Here is a 12,671-nt window from a genome sequence, read left to right as displayed (position 1 = left end):
TTTAGCAACAAAACATATTTATTCGATAATCAATATCACAATTGCATGTTAAATATAATTATAACTATATTACAAAAAAGTCATGGATATATTTATTATGGTACATTATAACGATACGACGCATTGCACATTGTCGGCCTGCAATTATTATATATGTACAATATATATTAATAATACATTTAAACTATGTTTAATATAAAAATAAAATATAAAAGGAACAATGGACATTTTGATTGTCCATTTTATTAATTATTTGCCTTGTTCGTGTGCATGTGTGTTTATAATGAATTTATTTATTTATAAGCACTAGTGTTTGTATGCGTTTAACTAAGAATTGGGTTAATAGATAACGTGCTTAGTGAATATATACAATCGTGCAAGGCAAACCAAACAAGTTTACTGTATAAAGCTGGCATTGCCATATTTGCACGCAAACTTGTCAGAGTCTAAGACTTATCACACAAAACTGCATATATTCTTTATTTAATGTACAATTTTAATCAATAATCTTATGTACAATATACATATTATTAAAACATATTAGATCAGCCTTGATTGAGGATGCTATTTTTTAAATGAGCAGAAGAGGCTAAGATGTTACAAAATACAAGACGATAAATATTAAAAGAATAAGAAACATAGTTAAAAATAAACATTTAACCAGATACTAAAATATAAGCGTTTAAAATAAATCATAAGTTATTTACATATCAAGTTATTCACAAACCGATGAGTGAGGGTCGCGATTTTGCATCAAATAGTGGTCAACAACATTTTCCAATAATTACAAATTGTGATCCGCTATTTGACGATACTTAATCCATAAACTAAATAATCTCATGGTACACATCGTTTAAAATTAAATTAAAAATAATATATACATCGGGTAAATCCAGGGAGGTAAAATAGTATAGGCCTTAAACTTTACTTGGCATATTATTTAATCCCTTTTATTGTTATTAACTTACTGGTAAGGCAAGCTCAAAGATATTTTTTGAGTAAATAAAATATCAATTTATTTTAGACGGAAGAGTGAAAAATATGCCAGTTCAAGTAGTAAGGTCTATACCCGTCGACTTTAGTGTAGCTTAAGCTTCTTCATCATCTTCATGACTTCCATTCCAGGAAGTGGACATGTCGAGTAGAAGACATGACATCCAATTCCATCCGAGCCGGAAATTAATTGTCCCATGTGAGCAGCGAAGTGATATTTCGATGGAACTTCAGCAAGAACGCCTAAAGTGGTGTCACTGAAAATATGTATTATTTGTTTAGTAAATGAATCATGGATATTAAAATATTATTAAAAAATAATATTTCTATATATTATTTTTTAATAATATAATTTACCACATATTCGAATAGTTACGAACTCTAATATAATACAGATAAGTCAAAACGATTATGACTCAAGTCACAAGTTATTTATTGTGTCTTCTTATTTATATAATATTTTACAATAAGCTATTAAATAATAATTTATAATTATTAAATATATATGATTTATATCTCTCATAAAATATCTACATAACTGTGCAATAAATCTGGTCGTTATAAGTGCGACACTTTCTAGTTGCAGCAACAATATGCCTTTGAATTATTAATATCCTTATAGTAGTAATAAAAACCATTAACACATATATTGTAGAAAATGTTTTAACGATATTTTAACCCTTTGAGTAGTGAGTTAATAAAACACATTTAATAATTTGTCAGTATAAACCTGGGATTGAGTTAATTTTATGTATTATTCCATAATTATTTTTGTCGTTATTTATTATTATTTATATTGCATTTAAAATAAATTTAATAAAATAGTGTTTCTCAACGTTTAATTGCTTTGATTGATTTTACTATTAGTGTGTTTTAATAATAATTTATTTTAACATTTTTCTAATATTAAATTTCGTTAATTTATTTGTCATAATTTTCAGCTTTTGTGAATTTTTATATCAATTCAGAAGCTCTTCATATTTTTTTTTTTAAATTATTATAACATATTTTTATTTTGTACATTTACATACTATTTTATTTATAAAAAAATATTAAATGTATTCAGTTATATATGTAAATATATTACTATCTGGGGTACCTCAAAACAGTGAAATATCGACCGCCGTACATATACGGCGATACCGCTCAAAGGGTTAAGGAAGACAAAATACTAAATTGTGCTGAAACATTTCTTTAGTAAATATATATAACACAGACCCTTAAATATTTAATTGCAGCACAAACTTTAAAATTTATCATAAAGCAGATATTTTCATTTTTTTTATCGACCTAATTACTTTGTATTTTTATATATTTTAGTAAACTCATACGATGTAGAAAAAGCGATGTAATTTTTATTTTAAATAATTATCTGCTGGTTTCAGGATGTCAATTTGTTTATTTAAGTTTTTAACCGTTTATGTGCCTAAATAATTTTGCGCAGTACGTCATCTCAACGCCACATATTTATATAGCTTAATTTTTTTTAAGTATTTAATACTTAAAAAAATTGCTTTTAAGAACTTGAAAATTATAATACACAAATTAACTTATTAAAATCAGTAGATAAATATTTTTTTTAAATAATTAAATCGCTTTATCGAATACATATATATACATTTATTTAATTTATATTTTAATATAAAAATTACTATACACAAGTAAAAAATACTACCTCACCACTATTCCCCTACATATATTGTTTTTATAATAATAATATAATAACTCTTGAAATTTGGCCGCGTAGTGCGAAATTTTGGAATATTCCATTAATCATTTTTTTACTCATTTCCGTTAGTCTACTACTAATTTACTCATAAAAGTTAAAGCACACATAATTTTCTTTATGGCGTTGATTTGTATGTTGTGTTGAAAAATCTTTATTACACTTGTATTTTAATTATATACAAATAATATAAATAATTTTATTGTAATACTTTCAGGGAAATAAATATTTGGAATCTGTTTATAAATTAATTGCTATATTTATGAGTGACTTTCCAATGACAAGGCTTACTAGCACGTGCTAAACACATATTTGCGCGGATTAGATGCACTTTCAGAAAACATTGACAATGCATAGTTAAATACTTGGTATATATTACGAAATGGTTCGGGTATATGAATGTGAGAAGCTTTTATATAAATCACAAAGTCTGCCAAATTAGAAATCATCGATGTTACACAAAATATAATATAACCAGATATTTATTAGACAATAATACATTTATGCTCTGAATCATTGCATTGGCTAGATGATTGAAAGCGAGAAGGGCGTATAATATGAAATAATAATAGATATACGGTGAGACCGCTTTTTTCTACCACTTCGCTTGCGACTTGGAACACGTAGGAGTTGAGCCGCACTCACTCCAAGCGGAGACGATCCGCAAAAGACCGAGAAAACAGCCGCTTTCCACTTCCATGTCAGACCAGGCCTAACTAAGAAGTCACTGGAATCCAAGAGTTCAACCAGATATTCTAAATGACTTATCTGCAGTTGTTGTTGAACGTGACGAAATACGGTGAAAATAATATTTTTCAATAAAATCTTTTTATATATAAAAATAAAGGAGCACACCGCTAGATACGATATTGTTATAACGACTCATATGCTTGTTTTTTTAAGCATTGATCTCACTAGCCTATAGAGTAATCCAGCTTTGGTTTGAATGAGGAATACAAAAAACAATGCCCTAAATATAATAGTTTAAAAATACCTTATGCGCCAAGCGGTCAATATTTTATTTAATATAAATACAGCAAGGTAAACCTAATCCACAACTACTTAGTAGTGTGACACCAAACTGAAATCAATTCTGTAAATCTATAACCTCTATTTTATTAACTGTAAACTACAATATTATTACAGCTTTCAATCGATACTATATTATTTATTGCTGGATTCCGAAAAATAATCTACGGAATCTTAAGACTCTATGAAATTATATTTTAATATATAAAAACAATATACATTTTCTTATTAATATTACAAGACATTTTTTTATTGTAATTTTATGAATGTAGTATTTATTATACTCTTTATTTTTTGTTATGACTTGTCCTTCAACTTGAACGCGGTTAACAATGGCCTCAAATATTTTTCAATGATCAAGAATTGTATAATACATGCGGATCGCTTAAATTAAATTACCTGTCGAAAACCTTTATTTTATGCTTATTAATTGTGACGATCAATGTCAAATATTATATTCTGAATTTTTAAAGCACTTTAGAGGTCAAATTAAGTTTAATATATATAATTTTAAAATAGAAGGTTAACACACAGTTTTGTATTTTAAATTTGTGTTTTGATTTATCTAGAATTTGAACAAACAAACATTTTATATAATTATCAATAAAATTATTCTAAAGAGGTATTGCCCTTCTGTTCTTCCGCGATCGTTATGGTGCATAACCATTTAATGAGTTGGATAACTTTCTCCAGCTCTCACCAACGCTATAAACACCTGCCGTAACGAATTTAATTCAGATTGAGATATATTACCTAACTTGAGGTAATAGATGTATTTTTTGTAATTTAAGACACTTTATTACCCAATAAGCTTCAAAAGAGCACTCTCATTTTCGGTTAGCTGACGACTGTTGGCCCCAGAGCTGAGTTCGCAAACCATCTTCGGAAGACAAACGTTCTTGACTATGGAGATCACTTCAGCTCTAGATTTGCCTCCTGAAATGAAAAATTGTAATTAATTTAATAACTTTAAAATGCTTCCTCAAACATTGTATATACAAGATTAATCAATCGATCATAAATAAGAATACAACGCAGTTGATAGAATTTGCACGTCAGGAAATCCTTGCGAATATGCGTATTAATGCGTAGTCTTATAAACACTACAAGGTAATTTAGTTTTTTTTAATAAATTAAAGAAAAAAGTCAGAGTTTTTATACTATATTAGATTAAAGGTCACATTCTAAACATTGTGTTATATAATTTGAAAATTATGTTAAGTACCTTCTTATTTAATATGTGATATATAGAGTTATCGATTTGATTAGCTCAATTTTTTTTAAATTTACTGTAATACGTACTTGAATGTAATGTAAAGTTTTTTATATATATTTATTTAAAAACTATATGATAAGAACATGTTATTATTTTTAAACAGTAATTAAAAAACACGTTAATTATTATCTTTAAAAAAATATACAATTTTTTCCATTTTTTCTGAACACAAAACAATTTTATATGTGATTAAATATAGACTTCAAATCAAATGCAGGTTACCTGAATTATAATAGTAACTATATAGATAATATAGATGCTCTTTTAAATGAACACTCGAATTACATAAAAATATGCAGGACTCTGATGTAAATAATAAGTTTACTTGCCTTTTCCATGGGGTTTTTCTATGCATATTTAATTTTTAACTTAAATGTGTTATGTTCTTGTTATGACGTTTATATTTAACGGCTTACTATGTTTTATATTATGTACTAAAATAAAACTGTTCTTATTTTTATGATTTTGTAGAAAATTTTTGTAAGGTATAAATATTTTTTTAGCAACAAAATAATAAGCTTATTTAAACATAACTTTTTCATAGGATCTTTATTTGTTAAATTTATGAAAATAATATAAAAATTTATAAAAATCTTATTTAAGCTGTTAATCATGCAGTAAGATATTGTCGCTTATGTCAAATGTATAAAATTATGCTTAAATATCGCACAGTGATTGTAAAACAGTATTTAGTCCAAAAGATTAATTTGTTACATATATGTTGTATATTTGATATTAATAAAAAATGTGCTTTGATAATATTTTTAGTTTATTTAAAAGCATTATTTTATTTATCTTCTATCATTCCTAATTATAATAATTGTAAGTTAGTTTATATTTTAAAACAAATTTTATAATTGAAACACTTTTAATTTTACTTCAAAATGTTTAAAAAAAGCTTTAAAAATGTTTTTATAATAATTTTTTTTCAGATAAAAAAAGTCAAGTTATATAATATTTGTTATTAGTTCAGATTACTACGTAAGTTTATAATTTTATTACAAATGATTAAAAATATATATTTTCTTAACTATCTATGCCTTTTATTATTAAAGAAAAAGTTGAAAAATATTTCTTAGCGTAATTCTTAAATTGCATAACTTATTTCTTGAGCCAAGTTGATACCAATAAAACAGTTAAAGATATCCTTATTAATTTTGGAGCGAAGAAATTTGGTATATATGTTACAGTGAATATGTATTACCAGTAAAGTTATATTTTCACTGACGTTTTAGTGAAATCATATCCTAATACATATTTACATATATTAGCGAGTGGAGCTAGTGAAATTATATGCTGCTCAAAATTATCGTTGAAGCTCAAAAGTCACGAAACGTGTATTTGCTGTTCAAACCCAAACCTAACATAGATTATTTAACTAAACCCAATATGATCTAATAAAATTATAAAACTAACTAAAGTTTTAGATTTGTTTAATTTGGAATATTTTAGTATTTTTAGTTAAAATAAAAAATGCAAGTTTAGCAAGGCAATTATTTTTCTAAATTAATATTATATAACATTAGCCAAATAATTCTGCCCTATGTACTTACAAATACAGGTACTGCCCCTCAGGGTGACCGACCAATTACAGGGCAAACATTTAAGAACACGTGCTGATCACCTTTCAACGATATTTTATTGAATATATAGGCATGCTACAATCAGTGGCCCGGGGAAATCTTTAAAATTGCCTCCCCCTCATACATTTTTTTGAAGGGTCATAAAATCAGCATTTCTTAAAATAATAAATTGATTATTGTTAAGCTCTTGCTATTCGTAGATTTACTATTCGTAGATTTATTTATATTTTAAGAACCACACTAGACGATTCCATCGCGAATATGCCGCCACCAAGCAAGTGCCGCCCGGGGCGGCCCGCCCCCTTCGCCCCCCTGGTTACAATAAATGTGTATTATTTACAATTTTGGAATAAGTTTAGCGTGTAAGTAAATGATTTATTGTTATATAAATGGAATATTATTAATTTCATTTTGCAATGTTAATTTTTATTACGAACTAAAAACAGAATCAATCATATTTTAAACTAAACCTAAGCATTTTTTTTAATAAGATATTTTTCGTTCAAACAGATAATAAATATTTATTAACAATAATATGTTTTGAATTTATTATGCTTAACTTTTATTATAAACTTAAAATTATTATAAAAACATGTTATTTTAAAGCACTTATTTTTTATTATTAAACCATGACGTTGTTACTTTGGTTTCTGCACTATTTTATTTATATTATTCTCCATACCTTTGACTGTAAAATTTTATGGACTTGATTCGTTAGCATTATTATTAATATCATTATTGATACTGACAATATGCAACCCACACTTCTAGCAAGCGGTTGCAACTTCAAGGCAATCAACATTATTTACAAGATGCAACTTTAACGCTGCAAGGAACATTAACTCGCGAGAATGCATAGTTTTTATTATATATGCAGGTATCAAATGATACGTCAAATTTGCCCTGTAACTGAGCAATAAAATAATTTACACAAATTGTAAGCACTATTCATTTAAATGGTATTGAAAAAACATGCCATATATATATATATATATATATATAATATGACATTGGATTATTTATAAAATAGATATAAATCTAAAACTAAATGCATTGGTTTTGAAAAACAGTTGCATGTTTCGACCTTCGATTTTCCATTCCAATTGCCAATGCCGCCTTGGAAGTAACTTCCTTCTGAATAAAATAAACGTTTGAAAAACCATAGTCGGCTTTTTTGATACAAAGTTCTCATCCCACCTTGAACGCGTGCAAAAAGTTTATTCACATGCAATTTTTTGCCGTTGATTGTCAGATATCAACGACCTTTTGTGAAGGAATTCGCTACTGAAACGCTAGAGAAGCATTGTTGAGACATTTAAATAAACATATAAGAAACATTAAATTGTCTGTATCGTCTATGAATACCTACAGCAAATATTTTTAGTTACTTAAGATATTTTTTATTATTTTTTTTGCTACTTTTTTTTTATTGATTTATTTTATTTTGATTACTATTATTCGTTAGATATGAAAAATATCACATTGTCCTCAAAAATAAGACCGTTTGAATAAACACTACATTAAAAAAAAATACGAACAGGACATGACTGGTTTTTTCCATAAATCGCTTACTCACTCTAATGTTACACTAATGGTATTATGCTATTTTTGGAATCAATTAAATTTTATAATATAAAATACATATTCATGTATTAGTATTTCATATCAAAACATATATTTATTTTGTAAACGCCTCTTTTAAAATATATATACAAAAACATAAATTGGAATGAAGTTATTAATAAATCAGATACATTGGAATAATTGCGGGTTTATCTTATTTTAGAGTTGTAAAAGATTCTTTGTTTTTTTTAAAAAAAAAAGTTTGTAAACAATTATTTTTATTTTTTATAATCTGAAAGTAAAAAACCAGTAAGGGCTGATTACGATGAATTTGCGGTACAAATATCTAATACATTTATTTATTTTACGCATTAAAACGTACCTAATACATTTATTTATTTTATCTAAGGTTATAAATAATGACGTTGACGACATTGAAATATATATGAAAGCATAAATACTTTATTAATATATATTTATAAACCTTAAAAAATATTTTTTTATATTATTTAAAATAGTTTCTAGGTTTTAATGAATTTTTTATTGGTTAAATTTGCATTCCTTCCTACAAAAACCGCAAGAATCAGGCATATATATCTGTACATAAAAAATGTGTATTTGTTATATACTGAAATTAGAAAACAGTAAACATTTCTGCCCTCCCGAATTTTTTTTAACGCAATTATAATATTTTGAATAACTGCTTTTTAAGATCGCGCTTATGATTTTTTAAATAGTCTTACAATTGTAGCTGAGTTTATTTTTAGAAAAAGTTTTATAAAGATCGGAAATCAGATCCCTAAAATATTTGTTTATTATTTTTTAAAAGTAATAATCACTTATAAAAAATACTTATAGCATAGCAGGGAATGTGTATTAAGCTATGCTACTTTTAAGTTATCTATGTAATAAGCAGTTTTTTGCCTAAAAACAGTACATGTCTACTGTATGGCTAAAAATATCGATATGTTGATTTTTTTTTTAATTTTTATGGTTTGTTGTAATTTTTATTTTTATACTATTTTTAAATAATGTAATATATCATAACAAAAAATATGTACAAAAAATTTTATTTTAAAAATTATTTTATTTTTTATATTTTAGTAAATTATATTTAATTCTATAAAATATATATAAATATATGTTTCAGTGTATTATCAGTGAAAATACGTATATTACTAGTCGCGTTCGGTCCACACATGCGGTAGATGCGGCGCATGCCTTGGAATTGTAAAACGATTCTAAAACCTAAATATTTTTTTTTTAATTTACGTAACATAATCTAATTTGAAACATAATCTATCAGAAAATCGGCTATAGACAACTATACCGAGGGAACGGCTAAAGCCGACTGCAGCGCAGGCGGGCTGGCTCCCCAACTGTCTGCGCAGTCGATATGCGTGCGACAAGTACTGCATTTTAATAAAAATATTAATGCTTCATGGGTTTTATATTACTTTAAATAATAATGCATGACACAGGGGTTGTATCACTGGACAAACTGTTGGCGAAAACATTTATCGACCGTAAAAGATTGTCTAAAAATGATTTAAAAATAAAATTTATAAACTTGTCACGTTTATGTGCTAATTACTAAAAAATATCTAGTCAATATATATTTACATTTTTAAATCTGAAATGACTTAATGAGAATAACGTGTGTTGTTATGTTTTATGAATATGAGAAAAAATTGTGTAATATATTATTTAGCCATAAAAATATCATTAGGTAATTTGATGAATTATTTATTTTTAATTTAAATGTCTTTAGTTATCATTGTAACCTTAAATGCCTTTACTTACCATTGAACTAACTAGTTTATTGATTGTATATATTAAAAATCATATGATTCATTAAATAACATAACTACCTATTTAACATATCACCATAAAGCTACTTGAGGTCGTTTAATGAATTATGGTAGGAATAAAATGTTTCGCCTTAACTAATTTAATTATAAGAAACAAATTTGGTAGGCGTGCAAAAGGTTAAGGATTCGATCAAGAATTACGATATTTCCTGACCGAAACCAGTTCTTACGCAACTATTAAATAAGTACCAAAACATTGTTCGCTTCCGAGTGAGAGTGAGTCTTTAAGAGATACCTTTCACCGGACGGTTGTACCACAATATGAGATAAACTTTACGAAAGAGACGTTAAAGAATTGCAAAAGAGGTCAAGAATTGATCTCCTTTTCATTCCATACAAATATCATTATAGAATACTAAATTGTCACATTTCTACCAACAAATTTGGAAAATTTTAATGTTGGTAAAACCTGTACTAATGGTAGAATAATTACGTAGTAAATCGACCAAAATAAAGTATGATATTTATGTATATAAATGTGATACAAATGCAATGGTGTGTACATTGAATGCGTCACACTTTACAATTCGCTTAAACGCTTATGTGTAATGATTCTACACTAATGATACCTGATTTAAATGGGGATGTATTATATTATAAATATGATTAAGAAAATAAAGCTCATGATTCAAATTCGACATCATAAGATAAAAACCAGTTTCTTTCCTTAAGTAACTTTCTCTTCGGTCATAAATATTGTGTAACTTTTGCTGAATTTCTTCCGGAAGTCAAAGATATACGCTTATGCAACATTGTATATTTTTTACTTGTTATGTGAACGAAATATATATTCAAGGAGATTTATAATCTTGGGAATGGATAACACAATAGAACTAGTTAAATGACCTTTTAGTGACACGCAATAATGTTACTATGGTTAAGCATTCTATAATATGTTTATATTGTTCATTATGTCATTTATATGTAATATAAAATATATTATGGTATAGGACAGATTAAAGCTTAAGATAAATTTGAAGGTTAAATAGTAGTTTATTGCATGATAATATTTTTTCAATTAGTAAATTATAAAAAATAGTTTCTATGTTTTTAAATATTATTTTTAGATTTATTTTTATTTTATTTTTTTTTAATACATATAATCAATGGTTTTTTTAATACAAATTTCATTTTTATATTTATACTTTAAATCAAAATAATTATACATACTATATCACAAATAAAAGAAGAAGAGTTATATATATATATATATATATATATATATATATATATATATATATATATATATATATATATATATATATATATATATATATATATATATATATATATATATATATATATAGAAATAATTGTAATAAAACAGATTAATCTTGCTTACAAAAATCACATAAAAAAAAAGGAATATATATTATAATATCAAATTAAATAAATAGAAACTTTTAAGTAGTAAATAGTTTTACATGCATTCAAGTAGTGTTTCTGCTAATTTTTACATCTTTAATATCCTTAAAAATAAAAGAAAATTAAGCAAACAGCTCTAGTTTGTTTAATGTATAGATTTACATAATAAATCTAAATATCTTTTCTTGTATCAATTGATAAATAATACATTGCATGAATTAATTGAAAAATATATACCGTTTCGGTTTGAACAATATAAAAATTCTATGATATTATTTTTATTTTTTAAAACAAATCTGACAAATCAAATATTACTTAAGAGGTTTACCCAATGCGTAATCATAGCAATTATACATTGAAAAAATAATTATGGCGCACATTAAAAATATTTAGATCTTACATATTTTTTCCAGCTCCTCATAACTATCGCCGAAAACATCCTTGTGTTTGGCAAGAGGAGGCCGTCATGGCCGCAATGGTAATTGAAACATATTAGATATTATTTTAATAATACGAAGTACTTGTCTTCTTAATTGATAATATATAAAAAACGATATTTTTACTCAAATATAATGATTGAAATTTACTTTTTTTAATTTATTTTTTACTTCTTGGGCCCTATGATTAATCTATAAAAACTATGGTTAAATTCCAAGTACATTTGAAATTAATTTTAGAAGTATTGTACAATATTAACAAAAACCGTTTGACTTATTAATATATACGCACGTACGTCTACAAAAATTTACATACACAATTATCTAACAGTTGCCATACATATATTTAGTATATATAAATTCTAATAGTTCAAGGTGATCTTCTTGTCTATTCTAATGATCACTGATACTGTTCACTACGATATAGGATTAGCGAAATATTTAACACTTCTATGCGAGATGATTTGAAGCTTATAAAAAAGTAGGAAACAAATTCCTAAACCGGCTTTTTAACATGCTCGTTTATCGTCAAAAATTAAAAATTCACAATGGAGAAACGTGAATCGTGATGAAAGAAAAATAATAAATGCAAACGTCAATAAGTAAACAAAGCATTAGAAAGTTTGGAAGAGGTTGCGTAACAATTTCTAATATGATAGTTATATCTTGATAAACGTTACGTTAACCGTAATTACGTTTTACGATTGGGATGATAAGTTGTTTTGTTATGAGACTCTTATCGATTTTGTGTACGTAAAAGAAAAGGTCAAATGCGAGTCAAAATTGATGTATTTTTTCTGCGATAATACACTATCGCTAGACGAAAAC

The 12,671-nt window shown here is 25.8% G+C and overlaps 1 protein-coding gene across 3 annotated transcripts in view; it reads right to left on the bottom strand.

The window, feature by feature from the left end:
- The window catches only part of geko (olfaction protein geko), an 89,142-nt gene continuing 76,471 nt past the window's right edge, over nucleotides 1-12,671 (bottom strand). For all 3 annotated transcript variants that reach the window (XM_088206172.1, XM_088206170.1, XM_088206171.1), the window contains exons 3-4: nucleotides 4,552-4,684; nucleotides 1-1,250 (exon numbers count right to left, since the gene is read on the bottom strand). In XM_088206172.1, coding sequence (XP_088062298.1) covers nucleotides 1,079-1,250; nucleotides 4,552-4,684 — 305 coding nt within the window. In that variant the 3' untranslated portion in view covers nucleotides 1-1,078. The remainder of the gene's footprint in view (nucleotides 1,251-4,551; nucleotides 4,685-12,671) is intronic.

The sequence above is a fragment of the Plectrocnemia conspersa genome, unplaced genomic scaffold (genome assembly GCF_051122295.1).
Source record: "Plectrocnemia conspersa isolate PC_06_02 unplaced genomic scaffold, ASM5112229v1 ptg000002l, whole genome shotgun sequence".
In the NCBI taxonomy this organism is placed as follows: domain Eukaryota; kingdom Metazoa; phylum Arthropoda; class Insecta; order Trichoptera; family Polycentropodidae; genus Plectrocnemia; species Plectrocnemia conspersa.
The sequence above is the reverse complement of the archived record's forward strand: the minus strand, read 5'-3'. Positions and strand labels throughout refer to the sequence as shown.